The sequence below is a fragment of the Excalfactoria chinensis genome, chromosome 14 (assembly GCF_039878825.1).
Source record: "Excalfactoria chinensis isolate bCotChi1 chromosome 14, bCotChi1.hap2, whole genome shotgun sequence".
NCBI classification, from domain to species: domain Eukaryota; kingdom Metazoa; phylum Chordata; class Aves; order Galliformes; family Phasianidae; genus Excalfactoria; species Excalfactoria chinensis.
This window is the reverse complement of record NC_092838.1, coordinates 8,558,126-8,576,878: the sequence shown is the minus strand read 5'-3', so window position 1 is coordinate 8,576,878 and position 18,753 is coordinate 8,558,126. Positions and strand designations below refer to the sequence as shown.

Here is an 18,753-nt window from a genome sequence, read left to right as displayed (position 1 = left end):
TCTGTGGTCTTAGTTCTGCCTGAATGTGTCTTGTCCAAAGAGTTACAGTCACTGACTCAATCTAATGTCTAGTGAGTCTGTACTGGGACAGGTACTACTTAATATCTTAATCAATGACGTAGTGGGGTTGAATGCAAACTCTGCAAGTTTGCAGATGATGCCAAGCAGAGCAGAGAAGTTGATATGCTAGATGCCATTCCGATTTTGACAGTCTTGAGGAGTAGTCTCATGTGAACCTCATGAGGTCTAGCAAGGCCAAATACAAGGTGCTTTACCTGAGCTGGGGCACTCAGTAAGGACTGGGTGATGAATGGATTGAGAGCAGCCCTGCAGAGAAGGACTTTGGGGTACCGGTGAATGAAAGCTCATGTAAGCCAGCAGTGTGTGCTTGCAGCCCAGTCAGCCAACTGTATCTTCAGTGTCAAAATAAACGTGGCCAGCAGAGCAAGTGAGGTTCAGTCTGCTCCACTCTTCTGATACCCAGCTGGAGTACTGCAACCAGTTCTGTGGCTCCCAACACAAGACCAACAGGGACTTGCTAGAGAGGCTCCAGAGGAGGCTGCAAAAATGTTCAGAGGGCTGAAGCAGCTCCCCTACAAAAACAGGTTGAGAGAGTTGCAGTTGTTTGGCCTGGAGAAGAAAAGGCTTCAGGTAGACCTTATTGCTGCCTTTCAGCACTTAGAGGGTGCTTGTAAGAAAGACAAAATGGCATTATTGGAGTCTGTAGTGATGCAGGATTTGTACTGACAGAACAAGGAACAATGGTTGTACACTGAAAACTTGATTACATTATAGGTCTTGGAAAAGTATGTCTTGCATCAGCTGAGCCACAGCTCTGCTCATGAGTCCTCAGAAATTGGCTTGGGTGCCTGCAAAGGGCATCTGATAGCCCTTCAAGTGTGGCCCTAGGGGACAGGGACTGTGTCAGTCGTGTCCAGTTGCCAACACTTTAGAAGTAACCCATAATATTCCAGCAAAGGAAAGACTCCTTGCTCCACTCAGCACCTTAATGCATGCAATATTAGGGCATCAGTGAACACCACTGTGGGTAAGTATGAAATCAATTCCTTCCAAAGCAAATTGATCCGTGACCCAAAGCCTGGCTGCATTGCGGAAACAGGAGAATATCATGTCTTTCAATCCAGTCTCACCTTGTTGAATGCTTTGGTCATAGGATACTGAGAAATGTTTTGGGCTTATGTGAACTACATTCAGTCTGAACTTGGTTTCAGTAGGTGTAACTCCATAAAGCTTCCTATTGAGTGTGCAACTGTGGATTAAAAAAGGCTCATAAAACATTAGGATAAAGCACAGAAGTCATAAAGAAACCACAGCTGTGATGATGTAAGGACAGAGGAAAGGTTTGTAGCTGAAGGCAGTGTTTTCATTAGGTTGATTCGTGTGTTTGGCAGCTTTGGTCTGAAGAGTCCCAGAGAAGGGCTTGTAGCTCCTGGAAGCTTGCCTGCTTTATCCAGCTGTTAGGATTAACAGAAACAGATGTAAATATACAGTTAAGCTCCACCAGGATACTGTTTAAATCCAGAGCTGCACACCAACAGAAAGGAAACTAGCTTTTGAAAGGGCCTGGCTCTATTGAGAGATTTCTCCAAGCCCTGATCAGATATCACGTTCTCTGACTGCAGACTTCTCTGTCACAGAAGATGAATGAATCCAAGAGCTTAGAAAGGGCTGAAGGAGGTTTGAAGCTGTCATGTGAACATCAGAAATGTTCTGGATGAAAGTGATCAATACCAACAAAAAAAACCAACCCAAAACAATGACGAACTTTGAGGATTTGACCTTGGGACTCGGAAGTTTATCTCTACAGCAAGTTATTTCCTATCTCCCTAATGTAGAATTGATTAGTGGTTTTTTCAGTCTGGTTCTTGATTGGCCACTGTCCTGGTCTCAAGAGGGAGATGATGGAGGCTTGAAAGGAGGAGAGCTTGGTAGGCAGGTATTGGGGGGTGGCTGTATGTGCTGATGGACTTCTTCTCTGGCAGATCATAGACCCTTTGGCCCGCGGCCGAGCTTTCCGAATGGCTGATGACAATGATGGCTACAGCATCCCCCACACTCCCATCACGCCAGGTGCCACATCACTCTGCTCCTTCACCAGCTCACGCTCGGGCTTCAATCGCCTCCCGCGACGGCGGAAACGGGAATCTGTTGCCAAAATGAGCTTCCGAGCAGCTGCGGCTTTGGTGAAGGTACCGTATGTGGGAGGGCAGCAGGATGCGGCCATGCCCTGGAAGGGGAGTGGGAGGGAAGGAGCTATCTTTTGTAGGGAAAAACACTTTCTGTGAGTAGAGAGAGTGGAGCAGAGCAGTGGTGGAACAGAAGAAACCAGGACATGTCCTCTCTTAGCTGTTTGTGTAGCAGACAGAATGTGCAAGAAGCAAGGATGCTGGGTGGTTTGTGGTATAGGTCTTGCTTGCCATTTATCAGCCTTGGGGCTTTGATTCCCACAGCCAGCAGCTTTAAAAGGTTCCAGCAGGTCTGGTTAAGCTGGGACCTCTGGGTGGTTTGTCTGCACTGCTCATGGCAGAGTAGAAGTGCCTGAGCACTATGCAAGAGCTCTTTTCTGGGTCTCAAAAGGGTCGTGTTTGGGTGATCCTTCTGCTCTGTGACTGCAGTTCAGTCTGACATCATTGTACAATGATGGAGCATGTTACAAACCTTCATGTGGATCAAGAAGTGGGGTAGCACTGGGATTCATCACCTGGAAGGTGCTGCACATCAGTAGGACTGTTGTGCTTGATGGCTCAGTGTGGCAGGGTCAGCGCTTGGGCTCCTTGTGTGCAGGCCAGGGTGACACTGTGTGGGCCTGGGGCTGGGGTGTCTGGCAGTGACTTGATACCACTGTGTCTGTCTGCAGGGTCGCTCCGTGAAGGACAGCACACTGAGGAGGGCTCAGCGGCGCAGCTTCACCCCAGCAAGTTTCATGGAGGAGGATACAGTGGATTTTCCAGATGAGCTCGACACTTCTTTCTTTGCTCGGGTGAGGGGCAGCGCGGTGGCACGGTGCTGACTCCAGAGACTTTGCAAGACTGCAGCTCTGGCGGGGCTGTGTGGTGCAGTGTGGTGCTGGTGTCTCAAATGTGATGCCTCCTCCTTCTGATGGGACTTCTTTGTCTTTGCCCAGGAAGGAGTCCTTCATGAGGAGCTCTCTACTTACCCGGATGAGGTGTTTGAGTCGCCATCAGAAGCTGCGGTCAAAGATACTGAAGTGAAACCTCTAGATCAGACAGATCTCACAGGAGGTGCCTTGGACAAAAATGAGCTTGAAAGAAGCCACTTGCTACTGTAAGTATTTTCTTGTAAGGTGCCAAAGCCTAACATGGAATGGTGGCCTGCCCATTCAGAGTGGAGTCTTTGGTGCTGGGCAGCTGCTGGGGCAAGACCACTGCTCCTTCATGAGGGAAGTTGGGATCTTAGAGCCATGGGCGTCTGGAGCAGAGCAGTGATGGGATTTCTTTAAGCCCTTCATGCCTCTCTTGATGTTTTGGATGAGAGTCCTCCTGCCCCTGCAGTCCCTGAAAGGTGACTCTGAGGCAACCTCTCCAGCAGCTTCCTGATATGATGCATTTTTGAGGCTATATCATAGCATGGGGAAACAAAAGACACTTTAAGTCAGCTGTGAGGATGCTGGAGACCCAGCCTTCAGCTGTGGAGAATATGACAAAGGTAAGAAGGCTGTTGCCATTGCCACAGTCTCCAGGAACTGTTGAGAGGAGTGAAGTGAAGCATGGCTGAGTGTCAAGCTGAGCTACATTCCTCACTTGAAACCAGAGAAAGGTGTGGCACTGATGCTGAAAGCCCTGCAAATATGTGGGTGGTACTGTACTGTGTGCCTAGATTTTTTCCACCTGAGTAACTGGTACTGAGTAATTGCTCCATGTCGTTTCCGAGTTAGATCTGACTTATCTGGCAGCTCACCCCAGCAGAGAGTAGTGCTGGGTGTGAACGTGTAGCAGACAGGGAGGTCCTTGTTGTGGTTCTGCTGCTCACAGCCCATCTTGCTGTGTTGGAGTTTTCCCTTCAATTGTTTCCAAGAACTTGACTCACTCTTAACAGAAGTGGGAGCTTGTTGTCTCTCCACTGAGATGGTCTCAGTCTTCTTGGCTCCATTAGGACTTTCTCAAATCTACATCCCTTTCCCACTTAGAGAACTGCTATCACAATTGCAGTCAGTTGTCCTTCTAGGTGGCCAGGTGTTTATTTTGGGATAGGCTGATAGTCCAGCATGAAAATACTGGGAAATAGCACGTCCATTACACAGAAACCACTTAAACCTCATCCTATTGCTTGTCCATACTTCAAAACTCTTAACTTCTCCAAGACACTCTGGTTATCTTTCAGAAAAAAATGTGGTTTCTGTGACCACTTTTGACAACCACTGTCTTTGTGCAAAGACAGTCACTTAGGAAGCCACAGAGTGTTTCTGTTAACTGGCCGAGGACTTGCCAGTCTAATCACACTAAAGTGCTTCAAGGGTTGGGATTTCCACTGTGGGGCTAAACAGGGCTTCCATTTCATAGGAGAGAATGGAGTGAGGGGAATGAAGCAGAGGAAGAAATAGATGTGTATGAGTGTTAGCTGCCTAATAAGAAGGTGCTGAGAATGTAGCCCATGGCTTCCATCTCTCTCTGTTCATTTTGGATCAGAAAAGAGTTAAGGCTAAAGTTGAAGTTGTTAGAGGTGGCCACAACCACAGGATGCTGTTCTTGCTCCCTGCTGCAGTGTCAATGCTGGGAGGCTGGAAGCCGTGTCTCACCAAAATGAGATGCTCAGTGATGCCCAGCTGCAGTCTCCCCATTTTAACCCATTGCTGACAATTCTAAACCTCTGAGAGCAGCTCAGGAGCGGGGTTCAGCTTGGCACCTGCCTTGTGCCACCTTCTGCACATAGTCCAGTGCTTTTCTTCTTTTTTTGCCGGGGCTTTGTAACATTCGGGAATGCAACTTCTACTTCAGATCACCTTGTCTGCCTATTGCTGCTGCTCAGCTTGGGTACGGTGGGACAGGCACGAGGTCTGCTGCCACCAAACACCACAGAAGGGCTGCTCCCTATTACTGTGCCATGAAGAAGGAAACCATTGCTGTTCCACTTTTTATTCCAGCCCACTGGAGCGAGGCTGGAGGAAGCAAAAGGATGGAGGCCTGGCACAGCCCAAAGTCCGCTTACGGCAGGAGGTGGTGAGCGTCAGTCCACAGAAGCGTGGCCAGCGCATTGCTGTCCCTGTCAGGAAGCTTTTTGCCAAGGAGAAGCGGCCGTACGGCCTGGGGATGGTGGGGAAGCTGACAAACCGTACCTATCGCAAGCGCATTGACAGCTATGTGAAGCGGCAGATTGAGGACATGGATGATCACAGGTGAGAGCTGCTGTTACAGCTGGGGTCCAGGTAAAACACCAGGCACTAGGAGCACACCCTGCTCCTCCTGGTGGGTATCTGCATCTCTTCCCTGCTGTCCTGTGATAAACAGGAAGGCTCTGGTTGTTCTTGCCTCTGGTTGTTTCCATAAACTTAGTATTTCAGCTGCATTACACATTTTGGCATTAGGCTTTTGTATCTGTGGATGCTTTTCTTGGCAAAAAGTGCCTTGTCTGGTGTTTAGGGGAGAGCAGAGGCTGTCTGCTAACAAGATTATTGCCTCCAGTCATGTATGCCCTAGGTGATCTTGGTCCTGTCCCCAGGGTTCCTAGGGAAAGAAAGCAGTTTTTGTCCTTGCTCTGCGAGTAGATGTAACATGAGAGATGCTACGAGATACAGTTTACTAGCTTAGTGGGTAGTAATGGTGATAGGATCTTGTAGGATCTTTCCAACCTTGTGATTCTGTGATTCTGCGCCTGGATTTCTGCCTCAAATCTTTTCCCTTTCTCTCCATCCAGGCCCTTCTTCACATACTGGGTCACCTTTGTGCATTCGCTCATCACCATCCTTGCTGTGTGCATCTATGGCATTGCCCCTGTGGGGTTCTCACAACATGAAACTGTTGATTCGGTAAGTAAATCACCCTGACTTGCCTGACTTGGAGTGTGACTGAGTCACAGCTCTCAGCACAATCGCCACTGAGGGCCTTGTTGGCTGGACACCAGGTGTCCAGGGCCTGCCTGCAGCATCTGTGAGCCCAAGTGCTGCTTGCTTTCCCTCCTGCAGTCAAGTTGCTCTTGACATTGAGCTCTATCAGGTGGGCTTTTGGCACAAGCATGGTGGGCTCCTGATAGGTTTTAGTTGTGGCTGTGTTGGGAGTCCTTTTGAGCAACTTGTTCCCCTCCTGATGGGGACCTGGAGGATGTTCATGGCAGGGAAATATTTCAAACCTCAGTTAAGTTTTTGTAACAGCTGCAAGATTTTGTTTCCTGCCAGGAGCAAAACGGACCTGTCTGACTTTATGAGCTGATCTTGAAGCTACTTGTAGCCTTCCCACATGTTGTCGAAGGTCTCTCTGAGGTGCATATCTCTGTAGCACCATACTCCTGCTCCAAGCAGGGGGGGGATGCCCGGTGTTACTTCACACCTACAAGTCTGACGGCTTTCACAAAGCTGTCACCAGCATCTGGACTTGCATGGCTGACAGCTGCTGCTTGTGTTGCTCGGCTGTGTGAAGCTTTATACAGGATCTCAGCCAGATGGACATATTCAGAGAAATCTTTAAATAAAGATGCCCAGGCCTGCCCTCCTACAAAAGACCAGTTTGAGAGAGCTGTGTACCCAGTCACCTACTGGGGGGATTTCTGCTCCTTCTGGGAGCTGTTTCCACCAGTCCCTGCCACTTGTTCATGGTACTTTTGCTTCCTCTCCTTGCAGGTTTTGCGGAACAGAGGGGTTTATGAAAATGTCAAATATGTTCAGCAGGAAAACTTCTGGATTGGCCCCAGTTCGGTGAGTGTTAATCATCTGGGGCTGGCAGTAGGCAATGTACAGCAGCCATATCACCCCAGGGACCTTGGCCCTCTGCTGCTTGGGGCAAATACTGAGAATATGCCTGATGTATTTTGAACATCATCGTGCAGGACTTGTTTCTGGCCCTGCTGGGGGTACCCCTTGCTGTTCTTCTCGCTCTACTCTGCCCTGGATAGTCCTTGCGTTTACCTTGACTGATGTTTTTCCATCTCTCTCCCAGGAGGCCCTTATCCACCTGGGGGCCAAGTTCTCACCATGCATGAGGCAGGACCAGCAAGTGCACAGCTTCATTAAGGCCAAGCGTGAGAAGGAGAAGCACTCAGCATGCTGTGTGCGAAATGACAAGTCCGGTTGTGTACAGACTTCGGAGGAGGAGTGCTCAGTGAGTGTGGTGTCCCTTTTCCTGCTGTTACTGCAGGCTCAGGGCCACTTCTGTTGATGCTTTCTCCTGCCCTAGGACTCACAATGACATTTCCCCTTTCCCTTCTCTTGCAGTCCACCCTGGCTGTGTGGGTGAAGTGGCCCCACCACTCCAGCACACCAATGCTAGCGGGAAGCAAGAGGCAGTTTGGGTCTGTTTGTCATCAGGACCCCAGGTATGTCCTTCCTAGCCCACCTGCCATCCTAGGGACACCAGGGCTGCTGTGACAGTCAAGTCAGAGGCATGGGGTCCCAGGCCAGTTCATTGCAGAGTGTGTGCATAGCGTTGTCCTTACCTGCCCTTGTGGTGGCAGGGGAGCTGAGGCAACTCCTTCTGAGAGCCTCCCATAGCGTGAACTTATTTGTGTTCCCTGAAGTCTCTGTTGTTGGCTGCCCATGCACACAATGGTTTGTTCTCAGCTGTGGGTTCTTTTCCTGTCTCCTCCTCAGCTGCTCCCTTTGCTCCCTGCATGGGCTGCTTTCCCATGGGATAGCAGCTCCGTTCCCAGCACAGCTCTCCTGCAAAGCCCTGGCAGCCACCTTTGCCCTTGGCCACCACAGTCTGTGGGAGGGCTGAAACCAGCTGAAGGTCCATGTCTGGAGTTCTGTTGTTGATCAGCTGCGTGCTCTTTGCCAGCTGATGCTGTGATCTCTGGTTGTGGGAAGCAAGCTGTAGGTTTGATCAGCACAGCCTTGGCTGACATGAAGTAGTGTGTGACCAGCTCCTTGCCAGGGACAGAGGGGACCTATGGGAGTGTAGCCTGGGGGCAGGGACAGTGTGGTGTGCTAGGAAAAGTCATTTCTCTGGGTGATCTTTGCTTCCTGTTGCTGCAGGGTGTGTGAGCAGCCAGCCTCGATGGAGCCACACGAGTGGCCGGATGACATCACCAAATGGCCGGTGAGCATCACTGGTTGCACAGCAGCCTCCTGAAGCCATCCAACAACAAAAATTCCTGCTGTACCAGATAAAGCCCTAAGCCCTGCCAGGGTAATAGGATGATGGATACTTAGTCCATCTAGGGGCTGTTTTAGTTACATGGCAGGGAGGAGGCATTAGTTTGGGCTCCAGCAGCCCAGGCAGATGTCAGGTACCATCTTACCATTTGAAGAAAGCCTTGGGAGGCTTTGTCTGTGGGACTGGCTTCTTCATGAGTGACTGTTCTGACCTTACCCAGGCAGCAAGCCAAACTATGGATCTCTGACTGCAGCCTGTTGTCATTTTCTAGATCTGCACAAAAAACAGTGCTGGGAATTACACAAACCACCTTCACATGGACTGCGTGATTACAGGCAGGCCCTGCTGCATTGGGACCAAAGGAAGGTAATGAGTTTAATCTGTGTGGAGAGGGGCTGGGCATTGGGGTAAGAAACAGAGGGCTGTTTTAACGTTGTAGACACAGCCATTTTCCTCCTTGTCCTTCCTGTGTGCAGACCAGAGCAGTGCTAGGGAGAGGAGTCTGGCAGGGAGCCCTGATGGGTTTCCCAGGCAGAGCAGGACTCTGGAAAGGCAGCTTGAGTTTGATGTGGCAGGGTATCTCATTCAACTAATCCAGCAGTTTAATGGGATTTGGAGCCCTGGGGATTAAATGTATCTCTTAGTGAATTCAGTGCTTTTTCCTTGGAATGACCAGCTTGTTCCTAACAGGCTACGCTGACCCCAGCCTGGCCTCTGTGTGCATTCCAAGAGGAAATCATCTGATTTGGGTTTGCCAAGGAAGATGCTGTTCTTCATGTTGCTCCTCAGCTTGAGTAGTTACTTAGTGCTTGGGCTGGGGCTCCCCTGCCAGGGAGGAAGATCAGTGCTGCTGTCCCTGAAAGTCATGGCAGGACCCTTGGCTTAACCCCACTTTGTGTTCTGTGAGTGTCTGAGGCACAGGGCTCCCCAAGCTCCAGTGTTTCATTCTCAGCTGTAAGTAGCTGTTTTGTATTACTTGTTTTGGAACCTTTGTTGCACATGCACTGTAGCATATCAGGGGCTGCTGAATGCCCCGTAGAGAGATTTGGGATGAGGTGTTAGTGGCCAGGGAGGGCACAGGATAATCCACCATGTCTTCCATGTGCAACTTGTTCCTTCTTTTGATTACTGTGCTTCTTCCAGGTGTGAAATAACTTCCCGGGAGTATTGTGAATTTATGCGGGGCTATTTCCATGAGGAGGCAACACTTTGCTCTCAGGTAGGTGCAGAGTCGTGGTTTGTATGCCCATCCTTCTCACTTCTGTTCCATCTGTCTGCTTGGCAACATCTGCAGCAGTGAGTGGGAATGTTGAGTCCTACCTTGAGCCCAGAGGAAGTTGCTGATCCAGGATGTAGTGACAGAACTTCATCTGTCCTTGGGAGACTAGTTTAGAATTTGGAGCTGGCAGCCACAAAAGTCAGCACGGGACCACTGTGGAAGCAGCAGGTGTCCGCAACCTTCCTGCTCCATGGGTGAGCAAATGTTGTTCATGTGTTGGGGTGATGAATAAGGGCATAATGCTGCTGTAAGTAATGGGTGGAGACACGTGAAATGGTGCTGGAGGCAAGGGCTGGAACTTGGTATAGCAGGGAAGTGAGTGGAGTACCTCTTTTTCAAAGCTAGCTGCAGCTTCTGCTGTGGCTGTGATACCTGGCTGTGCCCAGTAGGGTTGGCTGGCACACCCAACAGCCCCCATTTTGCTGTCCTAGGTTCACTGCATGGATGATGTCTGTGGACTCCTCCCTTTCCTAAATCCAGAAGTCCCTGACCAGTTCTACCGTCTCTGGCTCTCACTTTTCCTGCACGCTGGGTAAGTGTAGGTGCAAAACTTCCATTGTCTGGGAGGGAACCGTGGGGTTGTATGAGGGTGGTTCTAGCAGTTTCTGTCCTCGGAACAGCATTGTGGGGCTGAGCTGTTGTCCCTGCTGAGGCTTATCAGGCTGGGTTTGCTAGGAGGGATATTAGAGGCAAGCACTGCACCAGGTGCTTTCAACAAGGCTCAAAGAAGACAGCAAAGAAGACAGACAAGCACTGTGGGGAATGTGGTAGATGCTACTTCAGCTCCTGTACTCTGAACTCGGCAGGATCCTGCACTGTCTGGTTTCAGTCTGTTTCCAAATGACGATCCTGCGGGACCTAGAGAAGCTGGCAGGATGGCATCGCATCTCTATCATCTACCTGCTCAGCGGCATCACTGGGAACCTTGCCAGCGCAATATTTCTACCCTACAGAGCAGAGGTGGGTCTCCTACACACTGATATCCTGGTGGCTTCAATACAAGCCCCTACATGCTGTGCCTCTCTGGCACAAAAATCAGAGCTGCCCTTATCTTTGCAGTACGTGTGTTGTGCAGATTTGTAGCTAGCAATCAACACCGCACCGTCATCTATGTGCTGAGCAGTAACATCCCCCAGAGCACTCTGGTAGGCTTTCCAAGTGACTGACCCGTTCTGGCTGCAACCCTCGGGCTGCCTCTCACAACATGAGATAGGAGTGGTTCCAGCCATGTGCAGGCTCTAATTCAGCTCTGTAGCTGGTGTCAGTCCCTCCACATGCAGGCAGGCAGGCAGGCATAAAGTGAGAGCAAAGCTTTGCCATTCCCACAGACTGTCCCTGCCCCCATTGCACAGCTGGAGAAGCCCTGTGTGACTGCCCAGCTTCACCTTAGAAGACTGCACGGTAGGACCTAGAGGACCACCTTCCAGTAAGGAAAAGCGTGTGGTGGGTGAATGGACCAAGGAGATTGCCTCTAAGGACCTCCACCCTCTGGCAGTTAAACCAGATTCATCCTCCTTAAACAGAACATCTGTTCTAGTGAGCTCACACCTACAATGATCCTCATGTCAGACCAGGCCTTGAACCTCATAATCAGGATGATGTCTTGGGCTGCAGCATCTGTTTCTCAAATAACACCGAACAGGGAGTTGAAATAACCCTAATGGAGCTGGTTGCAGAAGCCAGGAGTTGAAATAACCCTAATGGAGCTGGTTGCAGAAGCCAGGCGGCTGGGTTGTGCCTGATTTTACCTGTAATGTTGTTCTTCTGCAGGTTGGCCCTGCAGGATCCCAGTTTGGAATTCTGGCTTGTCTCTTTGTGGAGCTCTTCCAGAGTTGGCAAATCCTGGCCCGGCCGTGGAGGGCTTTCTTCAAGCTGCTGGCTGTGGTGCTCTTTCTTTTTGCCTTTGGCCTCCTGCCTTGGATTGATAATTTTGCTCACATTTCAGGATTCATCAGCGGTTTTTTCCTCTCCTTTGCCTTCCTGCCCTACATTAGCTTTGGGAAGTTCGATTTGTATAGGAAGCGATGCCAAATTATTGTTTTCCAGCTCATCTTCATTGCACTCTTCTCAGGACTTGTGATTCTATTCTATTTCTACCCCATCAAGTGCGAGTGGTGCGAGTTCCTTACTTGTATCCCATTCACGGACAAATTCTGCGAGAAATACGACCTGGATGCACAGCTTCACTGAAAGGCAAAGACCGGCTCCTCGGGCGGGCACTGGAGATGGGCTGTCTTTGCATTTGCTGTGCTAGTTCCACGTGGACGAAGCTTCTAATCCAATGACACTTCTAACCAGGGCTGTGGTTAATTTAAACGGTCTCTAGCACTCAGCAGGCGTGGTTTGCCTTATCAGAAAACTCTGAACAGAACGTTGGTGCCTTGTTCAATTGTATTGAACCTCTTCTGCTGCCATTATTTTTATTACACTAGTTTCAATACTACATTTTTAACTAGAGTTATTTACTGCTGCTAAGGTGGTGATTAAATGGAGAGGTAGCGTTTTAGCTACTGCTAATTGTTTTGCATAGTCTGTGGCTATGTTTGTTGCTTTATGTCACCGATGCTGTTCCATGCACCAATAGAATCAATACTCTTTTAGCACCCAACGTAACCCGACACACATTTGCAGCTGGAAATAAGAGCTTTAAAAGCTTCAGAAAACGAGTCTCTTTAATTACAAAAAGCACCTTCTGCGTACAGCACAAACAAAACATGTAAGAGCAGCTGTTCAACTGGGCTCTGCTTCTCTGTGAAATCTTTCAACCTCTTCCCCTTGGGGAGCGCTGAATCCCTCACCTGGTCCTGGCAGGGCTGGATTCTCTGTTCTACCTGTTAAAGAAATAGTTGGGAATAGCAGTGTTAACTGCATGCTGGGCTCTCTTATCACTGCAGTATGGGGGCTCATCCAGAGCTCCGTGGGGTGAAGCAGAGCTCTGCTGTCATAGCATGTGTCATATCGCACTGGGTGCTGCAAGTATGATAGCGCTGAAAGAGAATGAAAGCCTCTATGGTCACACAGCGATGGTTTAACCCAGCTAAATGGAGCCACCGAACAGAACAGCTGGAAAGCATGCAGTTAGCACTGCTCGCAGCAACTGCTTGTGGCTCAGAATGCACCCAATGAGGAACAGCAGCCTTTGCTTGTTGCATTTGCTTGTGTGCAGTGATGGGACACTTGCAGTGCTCTGAATGGTACAGGAGTGTTAAGAGCAAAGAGGGAGAACAGTCGCTTGGGTACAGTGAAAATGAGATATACAGGAGGATCAAATGAACTGTGTGATGGCAATCAGTCACTGCTAGCACAGATTTCCAGAGTTCCATGAAGCCTAAAAGCAAGGTCCTAGAAGCAATCAAAAGGGCAAAGAGAGGAGCACTGCATTTAATGAACCTCAGGGCACTGCAGGAGCAAATTCAGAGCCTAAAATGCACAGTACGGTTAGGGACGCACCACTGCTGGCTGCTCCTGATGTGCTTTGGACCACCATTCCCTGCCCCGAGAGGTGCACAAGCAGCACAACCAGGACGTGGACATGGGGCAGAGCCAGGCTGAGAGCCCAGACACACAGAAATGCTCAGAGCCTGAGCGCTGAGACCCTGGGAAGGCAAAGCTGAACAACAGGCATTTGTAATGGGCGTTCAGGACTTACCTGACAGGTCACTTCCGGAGTTTCTTGATGAAGCCGACCTCATCCCTGTTTCTGATGCCGTACCTGAGCACAGTTGTGTTGTTAGTTCTCCTCTGACCACAACCTGCAATCCCACACAGCTCCTGTTCACAGGGCCGGATGGACTCCCGATGTGCTCCACTGCCCAACAGGTGGGAGTTCTCACCCGTGCAACCAGACCAGGGTCTGCTGCTCTGCCTTTGTAAACCCACCGCCAGCTCTGACAAGGCAGCGCTGCCTCGCTATGGGTTCTCTGAGCCGCATCCCTTCGGATCGCTGCTCCCCGGCCCTCTCAGCCCAACCGGACAACTCAGCACCGCCCCGAGCCGCAGCTGACGGCGAACCCCCCGGCGGCCGCGTACTCACTCTCTCAGCTTCTTCCTGTCGTCCGCCAGCTTCTCCCCGCCGAACGTGAGGTGGTAGGTCCTCCAGATGTACCTCCTGCGGGACAGCGGCGGGGTGAGCGGGGACACGGCGCGGCGGTGTTGCAGTGCGGCGGTGTTGCAATGCCGCGGAGCGGTGCTGCTCACCAGCTGAGATGCTGCACCCCGCCGCGCCGCGCCTGCCGGAGCTGCACGTGCCGCCGCAGCGCCTTCTTGAGGTCCAGCACCGAGGCGTTCTGCACCACCACCACCGCTGCGGGGACACCCGGCTCAGCGCCCGCAGCTCCCGCCCCGCCCCGCTCCGCTCCCCGCCCCGCCGCACTCACGCATGCTCTCGCCGTCCGCCTTGCAGACGCGCACGGTCATGGCCTGCCCGTACTCCAGCGCCACTTGAGAGCCGATCTCCTCCGGCGTCACCTGCGGGCGGCACCGCGGGGCTCAGCTGCGCCTCAGCCCCCCCCCCCCCATCCCCATCCCCGTCCCCGTCCCCGTCCCCACCTGCGGCGGGAGGTCGCAGAGCAGCGGGTCCTGCACGAGCCGCGCCAGCGCCGCCTGGAACAGCTCGAGCACGTCGGCGTGCGCCAGCTCCTCCTCGGCCTCCGCCATCCCCGCCGGAAGGGGCGGGTCCGGATCCGGCGATGTTGCTCTTCTGCCCGGCGTGCGGTAACGTGCTGGTGGCCGAGGAAGGGCCGCGCTGCCACCGCTTCGCCTGCACCACGTGTCCGTACGTGCGGAACGTGACAAGGAAGGTGCGCGGCCGCGGGGGGGCGGGATGACGGGGGGGGGGGGTCGGGGGGCGCGAGGCGGGCGGTGCTGAGCGCTGTGCCCGCAGGTGAGCAGCAGGAAATACCCGCGGCTGAAGGAGGTGGACGATGTGCTGGGAGGAGCGGCGGCCTGGGAGAACGTGGACTCCACCGCAGGTAACGGGGCGGCGAGGGGCCGGGTGTGGGGGGGGGGGTGTTGGTTGGGTCTCCGCTCACCGCCTCTCCCCGCAGAGCCGTGCCCCAAGTGCGAGCACCCCCGCGCCTACTTCATGCAGATCCAGACGCGCTCGGCCGACGAACCCATGACCACGTTCTATAAGTGCTGCAACGCGCAGTGCGGGCACCGATGGCGCGACTGAACCCCCCCCTTCCCCCCCATCAAACCGCTGGGCCCCCCCGGCTGTCAATAAACGCGGTGATGGAGCTGTGTCTGCACTGTGAGCTGTGCTGGTTCCATGGCTCCGCCGTTAAGCTTCGTTCTCACCTCAAATGTATGTAAAAGTATCAAAACAGAAAGGATAAAAAACCTTCCTTTAGAACCAGAATGCAACACGAGAGGGCAACAAAGTGACAGCATTTAATCCACCTTAACATGTAAAGGTTAAACCCAATGCATGAGGTCCAGCTTCACACCTTCTACATGTGGATCACCTGCACCCATTTGTTCCAGTTCACTTCAGCAGGGAACACCCCCCCCAGGCGCAGGGTGCAGTCCACGGTGGGCTCATAATACGCTGCAGAGGCCTCGCTCAGTTTGGGACTGTGCAGCTGCTCCGCTACAAGCGGCTGAGAGAAGAGGGACGCTGGGGGTGCCACCTTCATGTGGAACCTCCTGATGCAGCCAAGAGCTTCCAGACTCTGCAGAAAGAAAGTGCGTTTCAGCTTAAACACCTGCAAAATAAAGTTGAGGAGCCGAAGCAGCCCGAGGTCGCAGCTCCTTATTCACATACCTGCAGGATCTCCAGCACAGCAACAGGCTGCAGTATCCCCGTGTAGTGCTGCAGCAGCGTGCCTTCTGTTATGCCTGGCTTTGTCATGATGTGATACAGCACAGCTTCTATCATCCCCTTACACACAGGTTTGTTCAGGTTCCCATCCACAATCCTCCACGGTCTCCCAATGAAGCAGACATTCTTGCAGGCCCTGCAAAAGACAGTTTAAATCAGCTCTGCCAGCTCCTAGATGCAGCCAGCAACTGCACTCAGACAGGAAACTGAATTCCTTAGTAGTAGCATTCTGGGGGGGAAAGGATGCTAGAGGCTGCACGGCAATCCACACTTCTCATATTGCAGTTTCTCTAAGGCCACGTGTGGAAGGTGGGACCTCCTGACATCACACGTGGGAAATACAATGAATGTCATTCTTCTGATTCTGGAGCTGGTTGTGGTATCAGAGGTATATGAACACGTGAGCAACATTAAGAGCGATGGAGGAAAACAGGGTTCATCTTCCATGTGCTCTGCCCATCGGAATGGAAAACAGTTCTCCAAAGTATTGGCTTCAGAAATGACTCCGGCTGTGCAGAGCATTCAGTCACTGCAGCCATCTCTGTTACTCACCCATCCGCAGCTGCCTGGGACAGACCGGGCTCAGAACTGCCTGGAAAGAAGAAAACCACGCAGTTTTGAAGTTAATTAGCCCAAACTCTTTGGTGGCTGTTAACTAACAGGTGGCTAAACTGCAAAAGGCAACAGCTGGTGCTAGAAAACAACAGAACCAGGCTGCTGCTGTGGGATGTAGCTCAGGGCTTGGGAATGCAAACATGAGATTTCAGGTAAGAACGCTGTGCTTACTAAGGGCCACGTTTGTATCCCCTCTGTGTTACACACAAGTAGAAGTTAAGTCCGCAACAGTAATTCTTAACATGAAACTCCAAGTCTGTGCCATTTAGGCAGCCCTGAGGTGATGTCCTGCAGGAAGGCTCTAACCAACACCCAGCTGATTGGCATGGCAGTCTGGCTGTAAACGTAGGGCAAGGGCAGACTGTGGCCAAACATCACAGTGTGTGATTCAGTCTGAAATCAGAGCTGACAGAAATGAAACTAGACGAAAATCTCCAACAAGGTACAAGGTGTAAATCCTGGCAAGGATTATGAGCTGTTAAAGAAAACTGGCAGTACAAAGGATGGGAAAATGAAGTCAGATTGGGTCGCAAATTAGGCTATTAATCTTCTCGCTGGCATGTGCTGCATTCTGGTGAGTGGTTTAATGACTTCATGGCTTTTAGTCATGGGCATTCTAGTTAAAGCATACGTCGTGCTGTGTTTTCTTGATTTAAAGATGTCAAGCCTTTGGGCTGAAGCCAGGGATGGGAAAAATTCATCTCTAGGTTTGTCTTTGGAGAAGATGAAAGGACACGGAAATGGGTTTTTAAGGAAAGCACGTTCCTGGACTAGTCACAAACATTCCAGGAACTGGCACAGGAAGGAATCGTTGATGTATCTGACAATTAGTGTAATGCTGCCGTGTCTGTAATGAAAACCTCTCTCAGTGGCACAGCTTCATGAAGGATCTAATAAGTGCTTATAAAACGCGACATGGTTGGGTGGTGAGGGTGAGCCAGGTACTATTCCTTGGATGCAGAGCGCTCCTACATACCTGTAGAGACCTCTGGGTTCTCCTGTAAATGGGAAACATTATCATGCTGCTCTGTGGCGCAGTGTTCAAGGCTAAGGAGATGCTTGTTGAGCTCAGGGCTGAGATCATCATTCCCTACTTCAAGCTGTTTGTCCTCAGAATGTGGCTTATCTTGATCCTTGGGCACATCCACACTAACAGTGGCTGAAGGGCCTCCAGCCGTGTTTTCTGTCTGCCCTTCCAGAGACCCGGTTTCCCCATCTGGGATGAACGACTCCTTCACTGTAACAGGATCAGTTATACCTGTGTCCAAATTATCCTCATTTGCACTTAGCAAACCGCTCTGCAAACCCTGGCAGAGTTGGTCACCCTCTTGAAGGCCATCACTTTCAGTCCTGCATCTCTTCCTTGGCGGCTCTCCATCACTGGGATGGTTTGTGTCTTCTTCCAGCTGCTCCTCCTCTCCTGAACATTCCTCTCCCTTCTTTGCTGCTGACAGCAAGCAGTCGTGTTGTACCTCTGAGAGGGCTGTGTCTGCACAGTGCTGACCAGAATCTATGGGTTTATCCATCGGACACACCGAATGCAACAGCCATGGCTTGGCAAACACAATTGCAACCAGTCTTACGCTATTGCCTCCTACTTCTAAAACCTGCTGCATTTCAATCAGGTCCTGTGGAAAACAAAACAAGAATTATCTCAGGATAATTAACACTGGATAAATGTCGATACAGTCAAGTACTGTGGAACTGCCACCTCTAACTAGCAGCAAAGAAAGACTAATTGCTTAGCGGGATATTCAGTTTTATGCTCCATTGTATCCCTTCAACTTTACTGAAATTACAGCCCTAAACATTTTTGTTCAGCTTAAATTAATGTAAAATGTAACTGGGAAAGAAATGAAACTGCTTCCCCTCCAAAGGTGACTGCTGGTACCTCTGGGCTTCAGAAAAAGTTAATTCTTACCTTGGATTAAGTGCTGCTTTAATTTTTGGCCTTCCTAACTATGAGGCAAGACTGCTGTCAGACTATTGCTATGTTAACTCTTGCCTAACAGGAATAGGTTTGTTCGCTTTGTATTAGCAAATAAAGCACACAGCTTAAGAGACTGTTCTGTTCTAGGGCAATGTCAGACACACAAACATTAGTGTATGGAAAAGGGCTGTCTGTTAAACCACCTGAATGTACTGCTGCAGGTTCCTGGTGCGTGCAGGTTCCTCCTCTTCATAGCTGCAGAACTGTCTGCCCAGCTCAGCTTTGCAAACCCCAAAGTGGGAAGCAGCCTCTATTGCATTGCGGATCTCCAGAACAGCAGCTACATCTCCAGGGCTGTAGCCATAGTGTTCTGTGCACTCACGAAGAAATGGATCAACGTTATAATTCTCTTCTTGGATTTTTATTAGCCTGGTAAAAGTTTGGGGAAGGGACGAGACTCCCACAGCCATGTTCTCAAGCTGAGAAGAAGCTGAAAAATCAAATGATAAACAAATAGTTAAGAAGTGATGCACTGTTACCACGCAACACAAAGATAAATATTCAGACAGATAGATGAGAGGTGTTCTGGATCATGCTGATTAAAAACAGAGCTCAGTTTTCCACGTTCATTACTGCAGCTTCCTTCCTGCTCACATATTTGTGGCTGGCAAAACCCGTAGAAGCAGAGCCAGCTGGTTTAAGGAGGTTTACTCTCTTATCAAAGTGAAGTATCACTGAAAGGCAACACAGCTTGCTGGCATTCCCTGACTCTGGGCCAGCTGAGCTTTAAGTCAATGAGGGAATCATCTTTGACTGAACAGCCTAG

At 50.8% G+C, this 18,753-nt stretch overlaps 4 protein-coding genes across 13 annotated transcripts in view; 2 read left to right on the top strand and 2 right to left on the bottom strand.

Annotated features, from left to right (window-relative positions):
• Positions 1-12,220, top strand: part of RHBDF1 (rhomboid 5 homolog 1) — a 58,442-nt gene extending 46,222 nt beyond the window's left edge. For 8 of the 9 annotated variants that reach the window (XM_072348725.1, XM_072348726.1, XM_072348730.1 and 5 more), the window contains 14 exons: positions 2,004-2,210; positions 2,879-3,001; positions 3,146-3,306; positions 5,123-5,374; positions 5,893-6,004; positions 6,812-6,886; positions 7,128-7,289; positions 7,403-7,503; positions 8,162-8,225; positions 8,554-8,648; positions 9,426-9,501; positions 9,993-10,093; positions 10,368-10,521; positions 11,332-12,089. In XM_072348725.1, coding sequence (XP_072204826.1) covers positions 2,004-2,210; positions 2,879-3,001; positions 3,146-3,306; positions 5,123-5,374; positions 5,893-6,004; positions 6,812-6,886; positions 7,128-7,289; positions 7,403-7,503; positions 8,162-8,225; positions 8,554-8,648; positions 9,426-9,501; positions 9,993-10,093; positions 10,368-10,521; positions 11,332-11,751 — 2,103 coding nt within the window. In that variant the 3' untranslated portion in view covers positions 11,752-12,089. Of the gene's footprint in view, positions 1-2,003; positions 2,211-2,878; positions 3,002-3,145; positions 3,307-5,122; positions 5,375-5,892; positions 6,005-6,811; positions 6,887-7,127; positions 7,290-7,402; positions 7,504-8,161; positions 8,226-8,553; positions 8,649-9,425; positions 9,502-9,992; positions 10,094-10,367; positions 10,522-11,331 lie in introns of all 9 variants that reach the window. The other variant, XM_072348732.1, reaches the window with a different exon arrangement.
• Positions 12,216-14,241, bottom strand: SNRNP25 (small nuclear ribonucleoprotein U11/U12 subunit 25). Its single transcript, XM_072348744.1, has 6 exons — positions 14,110-14,241; positions 13,938-14,028; positions 13,759-13,864; positions 13,595-13,669; positions 13,211-13,273; positions 12,216-12,392 (listed from the first exon to the last, which is right to left on the bottom strand). Exons 1-5 carry the CDS (start codon positions 14,215-14,217, stop codon positions 13,219-13,221), a joined length of 435 nt encoding a protein of 144 aa, XP_072204845.1. The 5' UTR covers positions 14,218-14,241; the 3' UTR covers positions 12,216-12,392; positions 13,211-13,218.
• Positions 14,231-14,735, top strand: POLR3K (RNA polymerase III subunit K). Its single transcript, XM_072348745.1, has 3 exons — positions 14,231-14,360; positions 14,444-14,531; positions 14,607-14,735. The coding sequence occupies exons 1-3, from the start codon at positions 14,250-14,252 to the stop codon at positions 14,732-14,734; spliced, it is 327 nt and encodes a 108-aa protein (XP_072204846.1). The 5' UTR covers positions 14,231-14,249; the 3' UTR covers position 14,735.
• Positions 14,736-14,877: 142 nt separating this feature from the next.
• GTF3C1 (general transcription factor IIIC subunit 1) overlaps positions 14,878-18,753 on the bottom strand; it is a 29,397-nt gene continuing 25,521 nt past the window's right edge. For both annotated transcript variants that reach the window (XM_072348717.1, XM_072348718.1), the window contains exons 33-37: positions 18,131-18,417; positions 16,974-17,625; positions 15,935-15,974; positions 15,326-15,518; positions 14,878-15,233 (exon numbers count right to left, since the gene is read on the bottom strand). In XM_072348717.1, coding sequence (XP_072204818.1) covers positions 15,012-15,233; positions 15,326-15,518; positions 15,935-15,974; positions 16,974-17,625; positions 18,131-18,417 — 1,394 coding nt within the window. In that variant the 3' untranslated portion in view covers positions 14,878-15,011. The remainder of the gene's footprint in view (positions 15,234-15,325; positions 15,519-15,934; positions 15,975-16,973; positions 17,626-18,130; positions 18,418-18,753) is intronic.

What these genes read in the sequence shown, in the direction of transcription:
- POLR3K (XM_072348745.1), top strand. Translation starts at nt 14,250, where the DNA reads ATGTTGCTCTTCTGCCCGGCGTGCGGTAACGTGCTGGTGGCCGAGGAA. An exon ending in TGCGGAACGTGACAAGGAAG is followed by an intron (nt 14,361 to 14,443) that starts GTGCGCGGCCGC and finishes CTGTGCCCGCAG; the next exon opens with GTGAGCAGCAGGAAATACCC. An exon ending in GAACGTGGACTCCACCGCAG is followed by an intron (nt 14,532 to 14,606) that starts GTAACGGGGCGG and finishes CTCTCCCCGCAG; the next exon opens with AGCCGTGCCCCAAGTGCGAG.
- SNRNP25 (XM_072348744.1), bottom strand. Translation starts at nt 14,217, where the DNA reads ATGGCGGAGGCCGAGGAGGAGCTGGCGCACGCCGACGTGCTCGAGCTG. An exon ending in TCTGCGACCTCCCGCCGCAG is followed by an intron (nt 14,029 to 14,109) that starts GTGGGGACGGGG and finishes TGCCGCCCGCAG; the next exon opens with GTGACGCCGGAGGAGATCGG. An exon ending in GGCGGACGGCGAGAGCATGC is followed by an intron (nt 13,865 to 13,937) that starts GTGAGTGCGGCG and finishes GTGTCCCCGCAG; the next exon opens with CGGTGGTGGTGGTGCAGAAC.